General features: G+C 40.6%; 2 protein-coding genes and 1 long non-coding RNA gene across 3 annotated transcripts in view; 2 read left to right on the top strand and 1 right to left on the bottom strand.

Moving 5' to 3' along the window:
- LOC144638410 (uncharacterized) overlaps positions 1 to 17,949 on the top strand; it is a 158,122-nt gene extending 140,173 nt beyond the window's left edge. Inside the window, exon 2 of the long non-coding RNA XR_013567945.1 lies at positions 17,833 to 17,949. This is a non-coding gene — a long non-coding RNA (uncharacterized LOC144638410). The remainder of the gene's footprint in view (positions 1 to 17,832) is intronic.
- LOC144638544 (uncharacterized) lies at positions 959 to 6,806 on the top strand. The gene is made up of 3 exons (XM_078497736.1): positions 959 to 1,002; positions 3,567 to 3,915; positions 5,160 to 6,806. Exons 1-3 carry the CDS (start codon positions 974 to 976, stop codon positions 5,973 to 5,975), a joined length of 1,194 nt encoding a protein of 397 aa, XP_078353862.1. The 5' UTR covers positions 959 to 973; the 3' UTR covers positions 5,976 to 6,806.
- On the bottom strand, positions 14,767 to 16,177 carry LOC144638701 (uncharacterized). The gene is made up of 2 exons (XM_078497920.1): positions 15,902 to 16,177; positions 14,767 to 15,689 (listed from the first exon to the last, which is right to left on the bottom strand). Exons 1-2 carry the CDS (start codon positions 16,158 to 16,160, stop codon positions 15,601 to 15,603), a joined length of 348 nt encoding a protein of 115 aa, XP_078354046.1. The 5' UTR covers positions 16,161 to 16,177; the 3' UTR covers positions 14,767 to 15,600.
- Positions 17,950 to 25,144: the final 7,195 nt, after the last annotated feature.

Below are 25,144 nucleotides of genomic sequence, written 5' to 3' on the forward strand. Positions count from 1 at the left end.
TTGGAGCGTGCGCTCAGTTTTTCGCTAAATTTTATAAATAAAAACCTTCAAAAAATTAATTCTAGTGATATTCTGTGTTAAATAGATCGGCCACTGAGTTATGCTAAAACAATTAGACGGCTCGCTTTCGGTTTGTATCGGCTTTGATAGTTGGCGAGGGGCGAAGTCCCTCGCCAACTATCAGCCGATAGAAACCTCGAGCTCGCCCTCTAATTGTTAATTAGTGTGCAGTGGCTAAAGGTCGTCAACAGAATGGCGACATCTTCTCGTTTTTTCCCTAAATTTTGAAAGGAAATTTCAAAATATTTATGGCAATTTCGATTCCCAAGAAGACGAAAAGAAGAAAATTCACCGTTTAAACGTCAGAATTTCTGAATGAGCTGATAAGCGTGAGCAGTACACAACTAAAGTTTCAACTCACAATTCAGACTGCGCGCGCGATTTTGCCAAAGCGTGAAGTTTTATGCTACAAGTAGTTCATACACCTAATGGCAATAAGGTTGTCATAGAAAAAAGGTAATAGTCAAAAGTCAAATAGGAATTAATTAAGCGCATGCATGAAATTTATTCTTACAAACGGCCTTAATTACAGCATAAAAAAGTGGACTCAGTGAGCATATAAAAACTCGTGAGTTTTTTCTAAATGAAACCAGTTATGAAACTACGCTTGTAGAAAAATAATTAGAAATCGTTATTTTAAGGAAAATGAGTTAGAATTCTACTAAAACAATTAGAGTATTTGCACTCGATTTCTATGAGGCGATAGTTTAGTCGGCCTTCGGCCTCATCAACTATCACTTCATAGAAATCTCGATCTCATAGTCTAATTGTTAATTATTTTGATTTTTAATTCCTTGACTTAGGCGGGTTTTTAGCTAAGGTCCGAGGAATGTAAGAAGAGAAAATCAGATTATTTAGTTATATTCTGCTCATTCGCTTTCGCTTTCAGAAAAATATAGAATCCAACGTACAAATGATTTGTTTTGAATTCCGAAATGGCAGGTTAGTTTCCACCTTATGTAATCATACATAGTACCTGTCATAGCTGTAAATGAGTGTTTAACTGTTACTGCAACCTACATCAAGCTGTTATCCACCAGTGAGTTTTTAATGTAATATTTGTTTCAGAACTCGGATTAACTTTGTCCAATAGAATTTTTAAAATGTCGTTTATGTTTTCAAAAATAGCGTCTTTTGCCCTATGAAGTAATTGATATCGCGTCACGGGCTTGGTCTTAAGCAGAGAAGTATTGCAAAATATTCTTTGGTTATGTCTTTGCTTACGAGTTGGTCAGATTAAATTATATCGCTGGAGCCAAGTACTGTGTGTTCACTGACGTTTAAGCGGATTGCCCTCGCCGTAGCAGACCCCAGCCCCTGGGAGTTTGACAAACTCTGTCGCTTTGTATCCAGATAAATGATATCTAGGATGTCAGGGACCAGGCTTGCTTCTACAAGTGAGCTGCATTCTAACTTAGAAAGAGAACCCTCTTGAATTCCTTAGAAAACACAGCTAGTAGACTATTTAGAAAGACAATAATTATTCGAGACGTTACCAAGTCATTCCATAAGGAGGTGCCTTCCAAGCTCTTCTAAGCTAACACTTGTTTCTTTTTGTTTTAACCCGGGGGGTGGGGGATTTCTTTCTAGGACTTTTTTTTTTTTTTGGGGGGGGGGGGGGCGTAATTAGTATATCAGTTAGGGTACAGTATGGGGACCAGTTCTCGGCCACTTTGTGTTCAACGCGTTTTTTTCGCGCCACAAATAAACTCAAATAAAAAGATTTTTTCCAAAGATGGATTGATTCCTGTACTTTCGATATCTTGAGTCTCGTCTTTCCACTTGTACAGGACGGTGAAGGCGAATTTGTTTTTCAGAAAACTTTTTCGATTACGGTTCCTCAAAACCCACAGTATCACTTAAATTCGTATATTATCGGAATACACTTACCAAAAGAGCCAATTTTTGGCATTTGTATTTTTCGGCTTAAATTCACTCCGTAATATTTCCATGCAACTTTTGTGTATTTGCCTATTCTCGGCCACACTGCTCGCAATCACCACTAAGCGCTTTGATTTTTAATATAATTTCATCAGCTGTGGCCAAAAGAATGAAAGATTTGTTTTGACAATAAAAATGAATTAAAACTCGGAGCTCTGACAAGATCCTTGTCTAAAAGCCCCTTAAACACAATTTGTGATCGTAATTATATCTGGAAAAAGTAATTGAGCCCTTTTAACACAGCGAATTGTGTTCACTCTTTTTGTGGCCGATAACTAGGCCCGCTGGCCGAGAACTGGAGCTTCAAACTGAGCCACCATTTTCGTTACTGCCCTTGCAAAAACAAAGTGTTGACCACTCGATAGCATAAGACGTAAAAAGTGAATGCTGAAACTAGCTATGGGCGAAATTGTAAGTTCTTGCGGTTCTTCTAAGGTACGAAATACGAGCTTACGACTTCTGTGGCCGAGAACTGGGCCCCATACTGTACATAGCATCTAAGAAGGAGGGAGGTGAATCTTATTAAAAATTGAACTTTCAGACGTGGGCGCATTAGAGGTGTTCGTTGCTGTCGCCATAATTATAATTACAATTGACCGCCGCAAAAACGTTATTGAAAGGCCCAGTAAAATATCTCTTGCATTCACGAGTTGCTCATAGGAACCTTTGATAGCCTCTCGGTGTACATTATCTATAGCTTTTAAGTTTTGGGAAAGCTTTCGAGTGGAGTCGGAGGTTCTCCGTTTCGTTTTACAAAGCCATATGTATAAATGCCTGGCTGATAGGAAACAGAAGTTGATTTGATGTTTGGATTTGGAAGAATCCGGTCTCAGTCCTAGCCCAACAGTGCTATCTAATTAAGAATTAGTTGTCAGGGATAATTGATAATTTGATAAAGTTTTATGCGTGCTATAAAGCTTTCCCAAAAGATGCGGTTTTAGGACAGCTCCAGAAAAGGTGAATGAGCTTATTGGGTTCTTCTCTACAGAATGAGCATTGGAAGTTTTCTTGTATTCCTATTTTTGTCAGGAACCCATTTGTTGGTATCCGCCTGATTCTTGTGCTTTATTGGTAGGCGGCACTTCACTATATATTATCGTGTCTTGAATTGCAATCTTTAAGCCATTTCTGTTGGTTTTTATTTTGGGCAGAACTTTTCACTACAACGAGTTTATCGTACACGAGCCTGCTCGCTTCTTTTGGAGAATTTATTAATTTCGTCAAGGAGCCTTCATATTTAGATCTATTTAATGTCGTTGTTTGTGTTATAATTTCGGTTGTACATTTTCCACAGGAATTTTAGTGCAGATATTGTTCCAAGGTATGCTAGAGGTCAAAATTCTAGTAGTGTTAGGAACTTATTGTGTTTTACCTTTTGGATACCTTTACGGTACCACTCGTTATAGAATATAGTATTGGCATCAGTTCTTTTAAGTGAGTTGTGCCGTACACCTAGCTCTAGAAACTGGCTCTCCAACGTTATACGCCCTTCGAGGTTGATGTAAATTAACTTCCGCTATGATATTGCAACTAATCGAGATGTGATTTTCTCACTTTTCTCTTAGTTGCCGACTGGACTCGGATCCAACATTTATCATGAGGTGTAGACAATGGAGAAGATACCTCCCGTATTTAGCATGCTTATTGCTTTTTTTAGCACTTTCATCCTCTCTTATGATGATGGGCTACAATCAAGGCTCAAGCAGTGCAAAGAACGAAAGCTTTCCAATAAGCTTAGACAAGAAAACACGTGAAGACGAACCCATTCCGCTCATATTAGAAAGCGACTTCAAAGACTTGGGAAATCGTAAGAAACGAGTGTTGCTATTGGTTACTGTTGGCAGTGCACCAAAAAGATCTGACAGACGACAGGGAATAAGATCCACATGGTGGAGACACTGTAACCACAGTCAGGTAAATAGCGTATGTTGAGTGCAGGCAGTTGGAAGGGTGCGAATTCTTTCAGGACGAGAGGTGTAGGCCCGATCCCTAGCGGAGTCATCAGGGATAATGAGTATATACCCACTTAAAGGGAGGTGCGAAAATACCCCTTTACCAATAGAGACTAAGGAACACTAGGCCCAATTCTCTTATCCTTTGTTTTCATAAATCTTACAAAGGTTTTCGTTTGGTTTCTGACCAAGGCGGGGAAATCCCTTTTTCCGTAGCGTGTGAATAAACAGACGTTATTTCAACTTCCACTTCCCATCTCTGAATAGAGCACAAAATGCCTTTTTAATCAAACTACTTTTATTTTGAAAGAGGTACCATGTTTGTATTATTCATTTCTCCAGTTAACGTTGTTCTAACTGACTCCAGAAATTATCAACTTGCTCTAACAAGTCTGAGCTCATATATTGCCGTTTCAGCCAAAAAGGTGCAAAATTACAGAGCTACTGTGATTTGGGTTGCGTGTTTATCAGTTCCCGCGCAGTGCCGTTGGTTACTCGTTTCTCATTTCAGTTCTCATTGGTTCATTACACTCTTTTAGAGCCCAGTGATTGGTTGTTTGGTTTAAGTTGTTGACCGCCAATCACTACGGCAGTAATTAGAGTAACAAACCAATCAGAGCTGGACGGGAAAAAACAGGCAAGGTTGAAAAGCGGAAGAAAACAGCTTGGGAGCTCAAATATTGCAATTCTTTAGGCGTTTTTAATAAAGCAATTATTCCACTCACGCTTGTTGGATATGAGATCGTCTCGTAGGCTATCTACCATCTCATATCCAACGCGTGCTCGTGGAATGGTTATTGTTGAATAGACGGCACCTGTGTAGCCAATCAGATTGCGCGATTACTTAATAGACGGTCAGTGGGTTATGCTAATGATCGATAGACGGCTCTAGGAGCGTGTGCTCAGTTTTTTCGCTTTGTTTTATCAATCAAAACCTTCAATTCTAGCGATATTTTGTGTTTAATAGATCAGCCGCCGGTTTATGCTTAAACAATTGGACGGCTCGCTCTCGGTTTCTTTCGACTTTGATAGTTTAGCGAGGGGCGAAACTATCAGCTTGCCGTCTAATTGTTAAAAAGTGCGTTGCGCCATGTTTTGACCTAAACACGAGCACTGTAAACCAACGTAAAGATCGTTACTTGCTCCAATGATAGTTATTGGAAAACTACTCCTAACTACTACTACTCTTTGATTTATCCCAAACAGGTCATATGCATCTTCCTTACTGATGGTATCATTGCGGACCCTGCTCAGCGTGCCCTTGTAATGCAAGAAAGACAGCGCTATCATGATCTGGAATTTCTACCGGTTGCTGGAGGCCTGGTGTTCGGGCAACGATTTCTCAATCAGATCAAATGGGCCAAGGCCAAATTTGACTTTCAGTATCTTCTTAAGATAGATGACGACTACTTCTTATGCCTGAAGAGACTTCTATCGGAGCTTCCTCTGCGACCGAAGAATGACCTGGTGTGGGGGCATTTCCACTGCCAGGCTGGTATTACCTGGGCCGATGAAGCGTTTGTGATCTTCTCAAAAGATATAATCCACAAATTCCTGGCACAAGATATGAATAAGACGTTATGTCATCCATTCGGAGATCAAACATTTCACCTGTGGCTGAATGACATGAGTAAAGTGTACTTCCATGACGCAAGACTACATCATCATCCACCGGCTTCGTTTTCGCCAAAATTTGAAAATCTAACAAATGTGTGTGACTCGTACATTGGAATACACGGCACTTACGAGAAGAAGATGAGAGAATTCGGGCTTAATTCTAACGATGGTGAAAAAGTTCTGGATGAACCGACCATACCTAGCTTTTCGTCTTTTTGTAGAACTACGAGATTTGACCACCACATGTTTGCTGCGCCGTATAACTATGAACCTAAGCCTTGCATAGACAACCCCATTTGGATTAATTCAACGGGAATGTATATGTTTGGTCGTGAAAAGCAGGGGGGGTTGGCAAAGGGCGGGAACCAGGGAGTAAACGGGAAGCGAGGTCTACAGGAGAGATAACTCGTGATACGGAGTTCCCATGGGGACGGGAACCGGGAAAAGGAGGGGGATTTGATAAGGGCGGGAACCAGGGAGCAAAGTGGGACGAAAGGTCTACGGGAGACGCGGAAGGAGAACTCGGGATACGGAATTCCCATGGGGACGGGAACCGGAAGAAGGAGGGGGGTTGATAAGGGGAGGGATCCAGGGAGTAAAGGGGGAAGGTCTACGGGAGACGGGATAGAAGAACTCGGGAGATGGGGTTCCCATGGGGACGGGAACCGGGAGAAGGAGGGGGATTGATAAAGTGCGGGAACCAGGGAGCAAAGGGGGAGCGAGGTCTACGGGAGAAATAACTCGGGATACGGGGTTCTTATGGGGACGGGAACGGGGAGAAGGAGGGGGATTGATAAGGGGCGGGAAACAGGGAGCAAAGGGGGCGAGAGGTTTACGGGAGACGGGAAAGGAGAACTCGGCATACGGGATTCCCATGGGGACGGGAACCGGGAGAAGGAGGGGGAGCGAGGTCTACGGGGGAGTTAAGTCGGGATACGGAGTTCCCATCGGTACGGGAACCGAGAGAAGGAGGGGGATTGATAGCGGGCTGGAACCAGGACGCAAAGGGGGGGGGGGGTATACGGGAGACAGGAAACGAAAACTCGGGATACGGGGTTCCCATGGGGACGGGAACCGAAAGAAATAAAGAAACTTGCAACACTGAGTAATATTTTGCAATAGAAAAAGTAATGACAATGAATTAATTTTAAAAAATACAGCACAGGGAGACCACGACAGTTGAGGAATTGAATAAATTAATAAAAGAATGTTACTCACGTGGTTTCGTTTGATTTCTGTGTTGCTTTTCTTCATGCGTTATCGATAAACACGACAGCACTGTTGTCGTATGCTGAGCTGTCTTGTGCGCGAGCGGTTCTCAGATATGCTAATTTTCTCACTTTATAACAATAATTGACAAGGGTGGCAACTCTTTCACGAAACGATTTGAACACGCTGCGCGAAATCGCTTTGAACCCTCTTCTTCCTCGCCTTTTTGCGACCTTTTTGCGAAAGCTGGATAACTTTTGAATACGCTCACCTGTCAGTGTCCGCAAAAGAAGCGATTTCCAGACAGAATTTTAGCTCTCTTTTAGCTGTTTTCTTCGGGCTTTTTTTCGTTTAATCGGACCGTTCCAAATTATCGCGCGCGTGGGAAATTGACGCCTATAACTGGTTTCTAAGCAAATGAAAAAAAAAATCTTTCATTTGCTTAGAATGTATATCCGCAGTACAAATATATGAATTTCATATATTCATTTCATATAACTGGTTTGTTCGGGAGCAGCCAGAAAATGAATTTCCAAGAGCTTCGTAAGTAGATAAAAGGGAAGCAATCAATACATCTGAGGCTGATAAAATATATTTATTTCAAATTGAAATGACAGATACATTTTTTGTCCGCAGAAAACATACAACTTAATTCGTGAAAACGCGAACGACGGCCTATACGATAATGGAAGAGCACTACCTTCTCTTGTTCGCAGGGCCGTAACTAACATAAGGCAAGACGAGGCACTTGCCTCGTCTTGATTTTAACCAAAAATGAAAAAAAAAAATATTTGGTTGGAAAAATAATCCTCAGAAAGGCCAGGCGCTTGAAATCAAATTAATGCAAACTCTGCAAAATTAACAAAATGAAAATTAAGTTAAAGACATACCTGCACGGACTCCATATGTGTGTTTAGTGGTCGCGTCGCATTAGCATGTCTTTAAGAAATCTACCCTTTTTGAAAAAGATGATCGGAGGGTTTTCAAAAATCTCCAATGTTCCATCTGTTCCATCAGTAACTGTTTTAAATCTTTAACTGCCCGGTGGTGCGTAGCTGATTTGCTCATATTAGCGTCCATTAGGTAGTGTTAGCTAAGACGTCTATCTACACATACTCGATGTATGTCGACTGCTCTTGTGGTTTCTTTATTTACGCTATAAATAGATTTAGCCAAGCCTAAAGCGGAGCTCCCGGTTTTTTACTTCGCCCTTTTCGATAAATATAGATGGACATGGTGGTTCCAAGACCGAGGGCACAATTTTCCCCAACACCGACCGACCTAGGCTGGTGAATAACATTTTAAATTTTTTCCTACTTTATTTGCTTTTTAAAAGAAACCTAGAAAGATTGTGTCACAAAATCTTTGTTTGTATACTCGCGTCATTTCGATGTTGAGTCGATTGACGGGTTATCTTAGGGCCTGTTTACAAGCAGGTAGGGTAACCCTAGTGCTAGGGTTACCCTAGCAGGGGGGTTACCCAATCGCTCCCACATTTCTTCTTTTTTTTCATTGAGGTGTTAACAAGGTAGCTAGGGTCCCCCTAGCACCCTAGCTGAGCGCTAGGGTTACCCTAGCGCCTTGTAATCGCTCTGCCTACCCGGGACAACTTTATTTTGCCTACCCGGAACAACTTTATTTTGGCTCCAAGAAGCTATATATGTTTAAAAATACCGAAAAAAGGGGCAAAAACAGCGAATTGTGACCAAGAAACATCGTGTTCATTCACAATGTGTCGTATTTTTGCACCGGAATGGAATTATTTTCGAATAAAAGCTTCTTAAGACAAAATTTTACAAGGTTAACTGAAGCGTAATCGGTGTAAGTTGACCCGGGTAGTAGGGTTACCCTACCTGCGAATTTTTGCTTGTAAACCCGGGCTAACCCTCTTGCTAGGGTAACCCTAGCACTAGGGTTACCCTACCTGCTTGTAAACAGGCCCTTATTGCAAGAGTGTAAAATGCTGTTTGTTATCTAGTTCGGAGTAAATTAATAAGTAGTAGCCGTACTAACAGAAAGGTACTCACAGAAAGGTACAGCATATTAAATTTACAATGAAGAGATTCAATTAAAGAAAAGGAAGTAGTAAATATATCATAAATTTAAAATCGAGCCAAAGCATTATCATTGACAAAACTAAACGTCAATTCCGGCTTCCCGATGAATGTTTTGAAAATAACTCTGTTCGCATGATATTAATTTCTTTGACTAAAAAATACTATCTGACTGAAAGACAGTCGGTATAGCGATTCACACTTGTATTTAACGAATTAATAAACTCTGCGTTAATTCCCAGCATAGTTTCTAGTAAACAATGCGAAAGTGAAACTGAATGAAATAATGCGTAGTTTGGACGTACGGCACAATATTGCGATAATTATTTTGGCTGCTATAAATTAAAGAGTCTCATTTCCTTGAATAATGGGAACTAGTGTTTTGTTTTGGAAAAAAAGTGGCCGATAAAAAAGCAGTTTTTACTCAAAATTGAAGTTTAAAACCGGCGCAGCTTACCGTATAAATGGCGTGAAAATGATTGCAAAATGCAGAAACAACCACAAACTAGAACTCGATTTTGTCGATAAAGAAATGAATACTCGCCTTTAGAAGAACTTCAAGGCCTTTAATTCTACTTCTATTCCGTCTTTTCACATTTACAACAGTTAGTGAGCAGCCATTTCCATTTTGCAGAGCAAATCTTTCATGTGTTCGTTCGTAACAACGCTGCAAAATGATTTCGCGCGGAAAGTACACTCGACGATTCATCTCGCAATGACTTTCGCAACGGATACCGCCATCACTTGAGCCCGCGATCAGATGTAAACCATTACTTGGTCAGCGGTAAACATTAAAAAACAGTGGACATCGATGAGTTCTATATGTGAGCCCGCGATATGGTCATGTGATACTGGTCAGCGGATACCTTGTTTTGTCAGCTGTCAATTGACCATGACATTGATGTCCAATATTAAAGATGTAAGCTGACGTTAACCATAACCTTAAACCGATTTCTTGAGTATGGCCGCCATTTTGGGGCGACGTCGTCGTCGTCGTCGCTAGGCGCACGCGCCCGCGAACCATGCCGCTAGCCATGTTGACCATGAAAAACCAAAAGCATTCTAAAAGTTTTCTATGGGTATGGGGCTCTGCTCAGCGGCCCTTCGGGCCGCTGGGAGCTCCGCTATTACTAGTACATATAAATTGCTAAAAAAGAAAACCAGTCGTCCCGCACACTTCTTTGCAGGAAGAGTAACGAAGGAGCAATATAAGAGTATGGGGGAAGGGGAGGTTTGGTTTATATAGCAAAGACGAAAAACAAGAAAGAAAGGGTATAGGCATATGTATAGGAAAGAGAAAACTAAACACTAAACTGAAAACAGCATCACCATTATAACGGCACCAGTGTCACTTGCCAAAGTATCTAAAAAGCAATGAGGAAATGTCATTTTACGCTTGAACGAAGTGAACGAGATAGATATTTTTAAGAATTACTTCATGAAAAATGCTCAAAATCGCGTATCAGAGCTTCTACATTTCAAAATTGTCTGGGGGCTGGGCATGCCCCCAAACTTCCCTAGCGGCGCGCGCCTTTGGCGCTCGGGTTTTGCCTCGTCTATGTCATGTTCGTGAGCGGATATTAGATTTGAACCACCAAGGATTAGGTCAACGCGCTATTGCAAGAGAAGTCAGGACTAGTCATAGATTTGTAAAAAAAGTTATTAGCAATTACGATGTAACAAATTCGTCCATTCGTACACCACGAGCTAATTTCCCTGAGCCTAAAATTGACGCAAACGTTCTTGAATACATTGAAGTACAAAAACGAATAAAGCCGAGCACCTACGCGTCTGAGATACAACACAGGCTAATGTTAGATGGATTCATCCATCCCAATGATTTACCAGGGACATCACAGATCAATCGGCGACTCGGAGAAGACGTCATGTTTAGTAAGATGAAACTGACGGTGTGTCCGCTTGAAGCAGAAAAGCCAGGAGCAGTGGATCAGCAAGACGAATATCTACAAGTCATATCAAGATATCCAGCCAGTAATATTCATTTCTTGGAAACGCTAGGGTCGGTGAGCGAGCTATTGAATTTCAACGTTATGCATCTAACGCTACATTTACAATAAATTTGCTCCACTCAGTTGTTGGTGTTGATTACTTCAATATTCTTCAAGGTGCGTCAAATAGTTTGGAACTTCTCAACTTTTTTGATGACGCATAAGAGGTAGAACGAACCGATGGAAGCGCTGCTTTAGAGCGTGGCGACTAGGCATTTCCCGATTATGCTAGCATTTTTAATCGGGCGTGGCCGATTTATAGTTTACCCTTTGGTCGTCCTAGAGCATAGTCTCCTGTCGGCCAAAAAGACGGGGATAGCTTGGGGTTGCTACAAAACCGCTACGGGTGACGCATACCGCAATGGTTTTCATTTTAGTTTTGACAGGAAATCGTTGCAGGCACACTTGGTCGACTTTTGGGTTAATGTGTAATCAGGTTGTGTTTTTTTGCTTCGGCGGAAGGACAGAGAAAAAAGCTTACGGGGCAAAGTACAGTATGGAGCCCAGTTCTCGGCCACTTTTGACGTAAACTTGTATTTCTTACCTCAGAAGAACCGCAGGAACTTGAAATTTCTCCCAGAGCTAGCTACATTATTCAGCTTTTTGGTGTAAAACTATCGACCAGTCAAAAATTAATTTGCCCGAGCAATAATAAAAATAAAAGCTCCATTTGTGGGCCCAGTTCTCGGCCACCTTGGCCCAGTTCTGGGCCACTAAAAAGCTTGTGCGTAATTATCTGTAAAAAAAATGCTCAATTAATTTTCACAGTCATAAAATCACTCTGTAAACCTATTTATGTTATATCGATCCCAAATTATTTTTATGAGGCTTTGTTTTACTTTAGAAAAGAAGGATTTTAACGCGCCTAGTTGCCTATGTGCAGGTTCTGGCAAAACCGCATTGTGTGACCCGTGCATTTAGATGGTTTATTTTGCAGTGAAAAGGTCTTGAAAGATTTAGGTGTTGTAGAAATAATAGACAAGACAAGAGTCAGCTCAAAACTTAGAGATAAGATTGAACTTTATTTTTAAAACATTTATTTCTTTCATTCTGGCAGCAGCAGATGAAATTATATTAAAAACCAAGCGCTAAGCTGTGATAGCGAGCAGGGTGGCCGAGAACTGGCAAATACGCAAACGTCGCAAGAAAAAATTTCGAAGTAAATTAAGACCAAAAAATACAACGGTTCAACGAAAAGTTAACTAAAGCAGAAAGCTGAATTATTCTACGTTTCACATGCCAAAAATTAGCTCGTATGGTGGGGGCTTTTGGATAAAATACGAATTTAACTACATCCATGAATTTTAAGGAGCCGTAAACAAACAAATTTTTCGGGAATGCAAATTCACCTACCTCCGCGTAAACTCGACGTGTGAGCTTTCTATATCGAATTGAACGATCAAACTCAAGATACTTAAAGCACATGAATCAGTCTATCGTTTGAAGGAAATACCTTTTTCTTTTAATTCAACTGGAGTGTGAAAAAACGCGTTAAACACAAAGTGGCCGAGAACTGGACCCGGCCGAGAACTGGGCCCCATACTGTACTGATATTCACCATTGTGAAATTGCACTTACTTTGACAAGTTAAAGTTATTTTTGTAAATGAAAAAGGTAACGTCATTGATGTCACGCAGTGTTTTTTTTTAGCAAACTAGATGGTTTACTGGTTTCTGACTATGAATGGGGGTGTGATCTTGCGGTAAATTTTTTGAGCCTGACTCCGCCGTAAAACTTTTTTTTTATTTAGCAAGAACTGTGTCGATTTTCATTTCTGAACAATTGGTCGTCAAGTCGTTTGTCACAAAGAGTAGAATGTTTGTACAGCATGTTTTGGAATTATTTTAGATTTGGTTAGTAAGACGCTTCTGAAGACCTGAGCAAAACATTGGGAATGTACAGTATTAATAGGAACTTGAATGGAATTTTTCACAAGTTGGATAAAGGTAACTGAAAAAAAATGGACTTCAAAATGAGAACTTGGATTTTGTTGTAATTAAATTTTATCGCGGATTGGATGCATAATATCACGGCTTTGAAAGTCTTCAAATAATTAGAAAGGTTCCTTTCTTCCTTTTGATCTTATTGTTATTTTCATGTATTGATTATTCGAAAGTGGTTTTCGTTGATACGAAAAAAAAAAACGGGTTTTCACTGAATTGCTTGAAGTATTTTTAGACGTGATAATATTGGCTTAATCAAATTACATTGTGCACGAAATATTTGTTATTCTTTTGTCTTGAAACTTTGAGGAAATTGAAATTTTTGTTTGACAGTAGTGTATGAAAGGTATTTTATAGAACTGAATAAAAAATAAGAAACATTGATAAAGGTTATTTCAAAGATTTATTTTGCCTGATTTTGAAGGGTTTCAGGAGTTTTAAAGAGTGCTGGTAAACGGCTGTATGTTGTTTGTGATTACGGATCTTATTTAGTTTCGAACGCTCTAATTTTTGAAAGGTTAAAACTGGTTAAAACCGGGCGGTTTCATGAGTTTTTTGGGTAGAAAGGTACGGTGGTGGTCAAAAAAAAAATGTTTAGAAAGGAATGACTGTAGTAGCACGTAAGTCGGAGGTTTGCGTGAGTCACGGGGTATGGTATGCGTGAGCTGGATTTCCGGCGTCATAACGGCATGTTTTGTTTACTGAAAGATACACTCGACGTTTAGTTAGCTTAGTCGGCTTGGGAAACTATTTTAAAAATGAATGCTGTAATAGTTAATTAATAGTAATCTAGAATTAACCCACTCTCGATTGGAGTCTGTTCTGGATTCGCGCTACCTTTTCGCCGCGAAGGAATTTTGTAAAATTTCGCTAGTGGAAAGAGGTACTGTAAGAACAGTATCAATAACTCTAAAGGAAGAAGTTCTTTGTAGCTCTGAATTAAGACGTATGATAAAATTTTAGAATAAGAAACTTTCGATATATGGTTTTCATATTGTTTTTGTCAATTTCCTTTTGTAGCAGATTTTTTGAGAATCAGCTTTTCTTTCGTGTGATGACAGACACAGGACAGAACGAGAGGTGGATGAGAAAGATGCCGAAGATGAAGGGGCATTAGCAGTTGGCATAATATGCAAAAGAATTCCTTCGAACATAATGTGATTTTTGAAGCCAGTCGTGCGTTCCTATATTGTGCGCGCGGAAGCAAGACGTTTCGCTTCCAAAGCTAATGGCGGGTGAAAGCGAAACGTCTCGCTTCCACGCCCACAATATATATATTAGTAGTAGGGGAAAAGATGCGAAACGTTTCGCTTCCAACGGCCAATGGGCAAAAGTATGCGAAACATCTCGCTTCCACGCCCACAATATATATATTAGTAGTCGGGGAAAAGATGCGAAACGTTTCGCTTCCAACGGCCAATGGGCAAAAGTATGCGAAACATCTCGCATCCACGCCCACAATATATATATTAGCAGTCGGGGAAAAGATGTGAAACGTTTCGCTTCGAACAGCCAATGGGCAAAAGTATGCGAAACATCTCGCTTCCACGCACACAATATATAGATTATTAGTCGGGGAAAAGATGCGAAACGTTTCGCTTCCAACAGCCAATGGGCAAAAGTATGCGAAACATCTCGCTTCCACGCCCACAATATATATATTAGTAGTCGGGGGAAAAGATGCGAAACGTTTCGCTTCCAACAGCCAATGGGCAAAAGTATGCGAAACATCTCGCTTCCACGCCCACAATATATATATTAGTAGTCGGGGAAAAGATGCGAAACGTTTCGCTTACAACAGCCAATGGGCAAAAGTATGCGAAACATCTCGCTTTCACGCCCACAATATATATATTAGTAGTCGGGGAAAAGATGCGAAACGTTTCGCTTCCTACGGACAATGGGCAAAAAGATGCGAAACATTTCATTGTACAGACTCTCTGTGGAAAGCGCAACATTTTCCTAATAAAAAGAGCCACATAAATATAAATTTATTTGACATATTTCTATCCATGCCGCAAGTTAACTTGTATTTGTCTCTACGTCTTATGTATAAAATACAACAAAAAGCCTCGCATTCGTTATTCCGTCAATTACAGCCCTTCCCGAGCGATTTCGACTATGTAGAAAATGTTAAAAAACGAAAATGCTTTAAGGCTGTTGAACACAATTGTCTGTTTTAAATATCTTAAACTTACTTGAATAACTACTTGAGCAACGGTATAACCTTAAGAATATATTCTACGTTAGATAGACTATCGGAATAATAGGATTTACTCATTTATAACAAGAAAAATTGAAATGCGATGTCCGCTTAACTTTGTAAATTTGAGTTTGTAACTCAAAAAACTCGAATCATGAAAGTCTGCCAGTTATAGTGGCGTTTGTAACACATGACTGCGGGGCTTCAGCCCTTTACAGAGAGCGTTTACAGAAGCTTTATGTCTTTGTCTGGATTTTTTTTTGGCATAAATGTACTCCTCTTCGTTCACCAAAAATTGCAAAAGGAATCCCAGACTTTTATGGTATGATTCAATTCTAGCATCAAACCATCCTAAGGCAACTTTGTCATCCCCAATGCATTCCACAGATACAAGTCGACCAAGTAGCTCCGTTTTGGTCTTCTTACTGCGACTGTTTTCATGCTGGCTTGGACTAGGTCTTTTACCACGTGCACTTACTGGGCTAGCTTCTAGCACGGTGTCGGGAGGGCCACTGTTGTCTGAGGTCTTCGAGAATTTCTGCCTTCTCCATGTTGCTTTGGCCATCGCTCGCCGAGCCAAAGCCTCTTGTGAATCTGATCGATGATGAATCATTACATCATGCTCAGCCGCCACATGCTTTGAGTAGCCAGCCTGTCCATTCTGTATTGGTGCTCCAATTGTAAAAGTAGGTTACTAGGCCCTTAAAAAGATGAACAAAGTCATTCGTTTCTAAAGAAATTGTTGTACTGCGGTAACACATGTTGATTATCAAAAAGATGATAAAGGTAACAAAACCACTGAAGCAAGAAGATTTTGAAATGTTGACGCAGATAGTGTACTAAGCGTTGGTGGTTCGCCGGAGCAAAATGTACGATATTTGGCTATGTTTGTTAAAATACTAGGGACGCTTACCTTTTGAGGATGGCACACTCAATCTGTTTTTTGATTCTACTGCGTTCGTTGTAAATGGTGTCGTGTCCCAAACAGTTGCAGTCATGTCTGTCGTGGCCTCGCATAATAGTTTAAGGTGCCTTTCCCGCGTCCACCACTGACACCAGCATTCTGCTTTGTTCCAGTGAGTGTTTATAATTGCGGAACTTGATACATCTTCAAACTTCACAATTCCATCCAGTTCGGACACTTTGGCTCTCCCACATAGCACGTCGAACATTTTAAGGATATCCTCTTCCGTTTCTGCCAGAGGAATAGCTCTTCCGAGGGGTTCCGATGGCTTTGAAAACAAACTGCTCATCCTCTGATTGGCACGCCCGACTAGAAACACGTAGCACTGATCTGACCGCATCCAATGCGGTCAGATCAGTGCTACGTTACGTCAGTACAAGGCATTTATTTCAAAATTCTTCGCGCGGCGAAATGTTAGCTTTGGCACACCAACATTCGTGACCCTCATTGACACATTTTGTAAGCGTGGAAGCAAGTCGTCGTTTCGCATACTTTTGCCCATTGGCTGTTGGAAGCGAAACGTTTCGCATCTTTTCCCCGACTAATAATCTATATATTGTGTGCGTGGAAGCGAGATGTTTCGCATACTTTTGCCCGTTGGCTGTTGGAAGCGAAACGTTTCGCATTTTTCCCCTGACTTATAGTGTATTGTTAGCGTGGAAGCGAGACGTTTCGCTTCCAGCCCCCATTAGCATTGGAAGCGGAACGTTTCGCTTCCGCGCACACAATATAGGGACGTGCGACTCGCTTCCAAAATCACATTATGTTCGAAGGAATTTTTTCGCATATTATGCTAAATACTGCTTTCCCCGAAGATGAATAGGCACCGAAAAACGACAAGAACCGTCAAGGACTTATCTTTAGAGGGCGGGGAGTTTTGGCATACTGTATTTCGAGGACTGGACTGGACTAGTAAAACGCGGACTAGTAAAACGCGGACTTGTAAAACGCGGACTAGTATAACGCGGACTAGTAAAACGCGGACTTGTAAAACGCGGACTAGTAAAACGCGGACTCAGGTTAAACGCGGACTTGTAAAAGGCGGACTAGTAAAACGCGGACTAATAAAACGCGGACTTGTAAAACGCGGACTAGTAAAACGCGGACTTGTAAAACGCGCACTTGTAAAACGAGGGCTTGTTAAGCACGGACTTGTAGAACGCGGACTTGTAAAACAAGCGCTTGTAAATCGGATAAAACTAAACGGTTTAGCGAGCGAAACAATTTGTGTTTGAAGCTGTTGTGTGTTTCTTCGACGGCATATTTCTAGCTTTTTTGAGCACTCTATGGTCTGTTTTAGCGTGGAGATGTTTTTGCAGTATAGCACATGTTCGTTCTGCAAACCCCTACTAAAACAACGGGATTGATGCTATGAGTTGTGTGCATATGTTTCTTTCTTTCCACTACTTGACGTCTGTTGAATGCAGTCGTTTGTATTGCTCGCACGAGGTAGAACGGGGCCCGTCCAGAAATCAACAGTCAATGGTAAATAAAGGTGACGGGCCTACACGACTCCTACGTTCGTGACATTAGAATATTTGCCGTTAAATGTTTAAGTTCGGTCTTTCGACCTTATTTGCTTCTGACTTCTTTCTGAGGGTACTGTTTTAATTTGGGGGCAGTATGTGGTAAATAAAGGTGACGGGCCTACACGACTCCTACGTTCGTGACATTAGAACATTTGCCGTTATATGTTCAAATTCGGTCTTTCGACCTTATTTGCTTCTGACTTCTTTCTGAGGTTACTGTTTTTTTGAGACATTATGTATTGAAGAGAGCCGTAAGATGATTGTGGCCAAGGAAGTGTCTAGAGGCGTTTTACCAGTCCGCGTTTTACTAGTCCGCGTTTTACTAGTCCGCGTTTTACTAGTCCAGTCCAGTCCAGTCCAGTCCAGTCCAGTCCACGAAATACAGTATGCCGGGGAGTTTTAGTATAAACAAAAACGTCTGCAAGTCCCAAAACACGAAGTCTTTCTATGCAGGCTGAATTCTTTTTTGGTTAAACCGGCGGTCATGTAGGTCTACAGAGGTGCATATGAAAATTCGTAGCTGAGCAGCAATTAGTGAGAGGTATTTCAGGGATCTCTCGGAATTTTTGGCGCGTGGGATCAGCGATTAGAATCTGAGACGCCCATGGTGGGGGATGGAGGTAGGGGATGAATTGGGCCTAAAAAGAGTCACGTTTGATAACAATTAAGAGGTGGGGGGCGGGAGATAGAGACGAGGTCTGGGACCGAATAGTCATGTTCCGACAACTTGTGCCCAGAACAGGTGGTTTATTTTGCGGGCGCGTGAAGCGCGATACAGCGAGCGCGAAGTGCGAGGGCGAGCGTGAAGCGCGGAAAACTTGCAATGCGATCAAGTTACGATTTCATAAAGCCTTCATCAATTGCTATTACAGTAATGGTATGAAACAAATGTTCAATCATTCATCAACAAGTTGTGATCATTTTCTTGACAATAGTAGTTCCCCGGTAAACAGTTGTAGTACTGTCCCATCAAAGTGCAATGGCTAGAAAATACCGAAAAGCACACGACCTTCAGGTGAAACCGCACCTTACAGTATTACCAATACACTGCACTTTGCTAAGTCTTAAAACTTTACATTTTCTAGTCGTCTACTTCAATCGTTTATTTGTATTGTGTGAAATACATTTATAAATTGAAACCATCATGTCATTAAGTAATAATGCAATCTCGACAACGTTCTAGATATTATATTATGCACACTAATACAGCTCATGCAAGCCCTGTGACTTACACAAATACAGTCGGACTATGTGCTACTTAAGTAACTGCTTCGTGGTTTCTGCTGTACTGAACCCTGCCTTTCAAGGCAAAGCGCCCGATTTTAAGCTTCTCAAGCTTCTCAATGTTCTTGTTTTGGTATAATTTGGCTTGACGAGCATTTTTTTTTTTCACTTTTTCTCAAAAAAGGAATTGCTGGCATAATTTAGCATTTTTTGCCAATTTTATCTTCATTTTCATCGTCAAAGCAAAAATTTGCTTGTTTTTTGTGTTTAAACACTTCTAAAGACCTGTCCACAAAAATGTGTGTTAGTTGTGACTTGCAATTGGAAGAAGGCCTAACCGGTCAGCGGTTAATTAACAAGGTTATACCCAGTCCTTGCTCAAAATCAAAACAAAAGGGGGTCGGCCACGCCATTGCCTTGCCCTGGTTGATCTGGTTCAGGTTGACTACTTGCAAGGAAGTGTAATGTTGCAGTACAACAAGCGATAAACGCATTGAGTATGTTATGAAACATATAGATGTCTTCAAAGGACAAGTGAACAAAGAGCTAACCAGCTGGCTAACGTTGTGTTGTATAATACATATAAAGGACAAGTGAACAAAGAGCTAACGTTGTGTTATACATAAACACAAACACGTGACACAAGAACGTGTTATATAGGTGTAGAAAGAATTGGAAAGATGTTTTTAATATTATTCAGTTAACTGAGTTAACGTAAAACACACATGGTGTCTTTTTTGTATGTATTGCATTAAAATAAAGCAAAGCATTATTCAAACCAAAAGAGCATAATTTTGAAAAATGAGCATAACTTGAGCATTTTTGGGCAAAAAACGAGCACTGCTAGGAGCATAAAATGCCAGTTTTACTAGCATAATTGGGAAATGCCTAGTGGCGACGTTGTAGTAATGGATAATTGTGGATTTCACTATGCCCGTCACATTGAGCCATTGTTGCGAAATATGTTCAATCAGCGGGGGCTGGCAGCTACCTTTGATCGTGCCGCGTTTTAGCTTTCTTTGATCGCCCCAGTAAAGAAATCTGTCCATCATTCGAGAACCGTACGGGAGCATGCGCACAATGTTTTGGCAAAAAGGAAACAACATGGCGTCGCGTGTCGAGTTGACTGTAGAAAATGAATTCGCTGTTGGTTATTGCCGTTTATTTGCCGTTTGAATTTTTTTTGTGGCAGTTCTGAGACAATCAAGACTAATGGAATGAAGGATCAGCTTTGTTTTAGGTTAGTAGAGCAGTTAAAAATTTAAATGAGCAAGGAGCGAGTGACATGTTTCGGGACAAGTTTCTGAATATACTGCATGGGCTGAGATTTTCCCAATCGAGTGTTATCTCATCTTCTAGAACCTATAAAGAACCTATAAAGTGCCGAGTTGCTTTCGGTTGAAAATCGAATCTCAAAGCATTTTCTATCATGTCCATGCGAATGGCCCCACAGGAGAACAAACGTTTTCTAAGGTAATCTTAAAGCGATTAAGATATTTGATTTCGATTTTTCTTTTTTTTTTTCCCTTTGCCGGTGCAAGATGACAAAACCAGGATCGGACCGGATCACGGACCGGATCACGGATCGGATCAAGGAAAAAAATAGTAAAATGAAAGGGAATGAAACTATTCGTTGCGAGATAGAACAGGGTTGCCACTCCTTAGAACCCAAAAAAATTTTCTTTTCTGATCCGATCCGTGATCCGGTCCGTGATCTGATCCGCCATCCGGTCCGTGATCCGATCCGTGATCCAAGTTTTGTCAACGCCAGGTGCAAGATCAAGCTGAAGTCAAGGCAAAGAAATTCAAAAAGAATAAATTTCTTCACTTAAATTTAAACGTAAAAAATAATAATAATAATTGCAGAGGGTATGACTTCAATTACCTAAACTGTACAGTCTAAAGTGCCTTGCTTACACATACAGAAACCGTTGATTATGTTTTGGGTAAATACTTCGGTTGAACGGGGTCAGAGGGATTACAATTTAATTACAGCAAATAAAGTTGGTAAAGCAAATGCTTGTCTCATGTACTGGAAACACTTCAGCACTGGAAAAATGATAAATTTGCCCATCAACAATAGAATGACTGTTGCAAACAAGTACATTACAATACAATACAAAACACTCCCCTTACGGGGCTTTTCAGTGACAATAAATTACAGTAGAAATTAAAATTTTTGTCAACGCCGGATGCAAGATCAAGCTGAAGTCAAGGCAAAGAAATTGAGCTACCATACTTAATTTTCTCTCCCAGGGTTAACTTCACATCTCCAATTACTCATGGGAATGCACCCCTTGCCGGTAATAAAACAATACTCATTATTGCAATATTGTTTTCCCCACCCCAAAAATGCACATCTATCATCTATCACTATTTTTTAGGAGACAGTGTGGCCGAGTGGTTTTGGGCACTGGTGTTGTAATTCAGAGATCCCAGGTGAAAACCCTATACCCAGCAACCAGCTGAATTTGTTCTCGGTTGTCCTGAGATCAAATCCTTGGTCATGCTTTGTAGATAGGGAACTGGTCTGCCTCCTGCTAGTTGGAATTTGTAACTGTAATGTTCATTTAAAATTGTTGTTTCCCTTGAAGCTAAGTAGATGACCACTGTAAACAACTTTAATTGTACATTTTTTTTTTACATTTACATCTGAAAATTTTTCTTGGTAGGCAGGAAATTTATTCAACTGGATGCGATTAGAAATTGATTTTTTCTTTGAAGAGGTTGGGCAGTAAAGAATCAACAGGTTAAGTAAGTCTCAATAGGTTTTTTTAAAAGTGTCAGATCCCATGCAGTGTGTCAATTATGTCTCTACCAGTGTACACACATGTACATTTGAGGAGCAGATCCTTTGCAAACTCCACCATGGTATAATTATTTTATTTGCAAAAGCATTTCAAGATAATGCGCTGCCAAAAACATTTTAAGCCCCCTCAGAACTCAAGTTTCATTTTTTCTCAAGGAAATACAGCAAACCGTGGTCCCTAAGTTTTAGGTGACTGACCATGACTGGAGCATTCTTAAACCAACTAACCCCCTGCAAGTTTCAATTCTCACCCCACAGGTGTGATAGGCAAAATCTAAATGCAAGGTTACCCCACCAGCTTTCTCAGTGAGCGCCATTATCAGGAAGACATGCTCAGTTCAAGAGTTAATATAAAGAAAACTGTTGCAAACATTACCACCTAATCTTACAACACTAATTGAACATGAAAAAATGTTATTGTAACTGGTGCAAAACATAAAATAAAAAATACTGGTAGGCCAATTAAATTTTGATATATTTTACTTCGATATACTGCATTTCAGTTCCATGTTACTCAAAATATTATATTTTTATATTCAAATTCTAATAACTAGGCTCTGAGGCTTTGGGAAATAAAACAAAACGAGTCATATCAAACCTTCTGCACTTTCTCAATAACAACTACGGTTTGATATAAGTCTTACGGGAAAAAAAACTGTTCGAAAGTGGCTACCCTTACCATCATGGCGTCTAGTCCAGAAATCAAGATCGTTCAGCTTATCCAGTGTATGCAACAATTACTAAAAATATTCTGCTGTGAGATTTCGCTGTCTTCACTGGGATGTAAAAACGCAGTGGTGGTCCCGTTCGCCGATTTGCGGCGTAAATTTCACCTGTGATATTTCTTAAAAATCGAAATTTAGATAAAAAGTGCTTAAACCATCCCCTGGATGTTCGAACGTGGAAACAGTTCTCGAAACGTTTATGAACCTTCGCAAACGGACCGCCATAAACTTTGATTTTTGATTCAGCATTGATTTCGCGATTGCTCTGCGTGTGGCGTGCATTTTGTACAGCCCCAATAAGTTTAATTTCTGAAGTATAGCGGCGAATTTTTACGACTATTCGACAATGTTCGCGACTATTCAACGACTATTCGTCGCTATTCTTGACTATTCGTTACTTTTCGTCACTATTCGCGACTACTAGTCGTCACTATTCGCAACTATTCGCACTATTCGTACTATTCGCTATTCGCGACTATTCGCTATTCGCTGTTCGGGTTTTCCAGACACCCGATTTGTGACAATTTCCGCAGATCCTTGCTCGTACATCTGAGAGAGGCGTGAGCGCATCGTTTTCGCGGGTGACCTTGACCAGTTCCTCTTCCGCACTCGATAACAGCACTTTCTTCAGCTGAACGTTTTCGGCTAATTCAGCTTTTACGTAGTCTAGTGGTGGTCGTTCGTGTTTCGCGGTAGACGTTGCGGCAGTCACAAAGCTACTTTTCAACGAGCGTGGATTAAGCTTATGCTCAGTTTCCCCGGCAGTGGACTTTTCTTAAAGCTTTTCTTCTTTTTGCTTATTCGCCTAGATTAAAAGGTGAATCAAGTTCACTGACCCGCGGAAGTATCTTACGATATAAACCTTCATCAACTGAGCAGGCACGAGCAAACATCTCTTGAAAATTATCTGTGCCGTCCTCGTTAAGGTTTACAAAATCACCATCTTCGTCCTTGTATCTTATACGCAATGTGGAGGCCCTGCCAGGGTAAATTCCGACAAGCGACATGGCCCAAAAAGTAGCGACAGCGCATAAAATAAAATCGCGACAAACGACAACCCTTCTGGAAAAACTTAAATTTCGACAAGAACAAGCCGTTTTCCTTCAATTTAGTTACCGACAGCGACATGAAGAGCGATAAAACAGCGACACAGAACATTTTTAAATTTAGACAAACGACACGGGAACCCCCTCTGGCAGGGCCTCAATGTGCTGGACGTTAGATGTCGCAAGCTTTGGCATGTCCGTTGGATGTCGTCTACAAGTGACGAAAATGAATATCCTTGTACTTTCCCACCGACAACGTCTGTTTGAACGTAGAACTTCACAAATTTTTCTCTCCCATACTCTACCTTGATCTGATATTTCATTTTGCGCGCCGACCGACAAACTAAAAATACACCAACAAGATTTGTCGCGCATCAAAGTTAGACTGTCTCCGCCTACCTTGATGTCGGAGCTCGTTTAGTAAAGTGTCAAAAAAGGGTAAAAAATTCATCCAAAATCTTGCTCGGGTGGAAACGGTAGCGCGCTGTCAAACAGTCAACAGCGAATGTATGTAAGTGGTTACAAGCATTTTGTTAGTAAACAGAATAAAGAAGACCTCCAGTAACCAGCGACTCACAAGACTTGTTGCCTATCTTATACCATTTAATTTACGTCTTAAACAGCGTGCTCCGAATTTTTTGGCAGAAACAAAACTGGGAAACAGGAAAGATGTTATGACTTTTTTAAAATTTTCTTATAAATTTTAAAAAAGTCATAATATCTTTCCTGTTTCCCAGTTTTGTTTCTGCCAAAAAATTCGGAGCACGCTCGTCTTACATGTAGTTTTGAAGGATTACACTCCAGAGCATTACACTCCAGCGACTGGTACCAAAACCTACAGTTTTAAAGTTACGTAAAGTAGCTTATAAATAGAGGATATTACACGGTGGCGAGAAGATATGAATTTTATGTTCGAGTGGCAGAAACGATATCTCACGAGTGAGCGCAGCGAACGAGTGTGATAACGGTTTTGCCACGAGAACATAAAATTCATATCTTTGAGCCAACGTGTAATGTTCTTTTTATTATATGGAGACCAGATGTAGTTGATATTACCCGTATTTTTATTTTATTGTTTTCGAATAATCGAGCCAGTTTTACAAATCACCGTTCGTCTTCATAGAAAATACAAAGCAGCCGTGCCCAGGACATAGAAACACTAACTGAATTCCAATCAAACAAATTACTTGTCAACTAAATAACACGTAACTGACCGGTAAGAACTTAAAATATCACTGACTTTGACTTGAATCCGATGCGGCCATGTCTTGACGGCTGATAGTTTTCAACTGTTCACTTTTGTTTCTTCTTTACAACATCTTGTACTTATACCTAATCGTACCTTTTTGGTACGCTTCGGCGGCATATCAGGCGAGTTTGGTCGAGCCATGGTTCGTATTTTGGCGAGACGCAGTCGAGCCAAAATACCCATGGCGAGACCAAACGAGGCTGATATGCAGCCGAAGCGTACCAAAAAGGTTTGATTAGGTATTTACCGTACCCAAATTTAGCCAAAAATCCGGTTATATTTATCGCTCTACTGAAGCCGTGCTTGCATGGTTCGTTCTGCAAATTGTGTTGACTTGCTCTTCAACACTTTTACCAAGTTCCTCTTGCCTTTTTTTCCACTCCTTTGTTTAGAGTTTCATTTTCTAAATTTTCTAAATCAAAATTAAGCGAAAAATTTGGAAATTCCGACTCCATTTTTTCAGTCTGAATTTCTCGATCAGAACTCGTCGGCAAACACCGCGCAAATGGAGAGCGCGCTCAAGTTTAGTTTTGGCGGGAGAGTCTTCTCTTTTTACGACCGCTAAACACCGCTAAATTTAAACTACGAAGTTCTGTTCTATTGGTAAAAC

The sequence above is a fragment of the Oculina patagonica genome, chromosome 14, assembly GCF_052425735.1.
Source record: "Oculina patagonica isolate OP01 chromosome 14, crgOcupat, whole genome shotgun sequence".
NCBI lineage: Eukaryota > Metazoa > Cnidaria > Anthozoa > Scleractinia > Oculinidae > Oculina > Oculina patagonica.

What these genes read in the sequence shown, in the direction of transcription:
- LOC144638544 (XM_078497736.1), top strand. Translation starts at nt 974, where the DNA reads ATGATTTGTTTTGAATTCCGAAATGGCAG. An exon ending in TTTGAATTCCGAAATGGCAG is followed by an intron (nt 1,003 to 3,566) that starts GTTAGTTTCCAC and finishes CTTTTCTCTTAG; the next exon opens with TTGCCGACTGGACTCGGATC. An exon ending in GACACTGTAACCACAGTCAG is followed by an intron (nt 3,916 to 5,159) that starts GTAAATAGCGTA and finishes TATCCCAAACAG; the next exon opens with GTCATATGCATCTTCCTTAC.
- LOC144638701 (XM_078497920.1), bottom strand. Translation starts at nt 16,160, where the DNA reads ATGTTCGACGTGCTATGTGGGAGAGCCAAAGTGTCCGAACTGGATGGA. An exon ending in GAGTGTGCCATCCTCAAAAG is followed by an intron (nt 15,690 to 15,901) that starts GTAAGCGTCCCT and finishes CATCTTTTTAAG; the next exon opens with GGCCTAGTAACCTACTTTTA.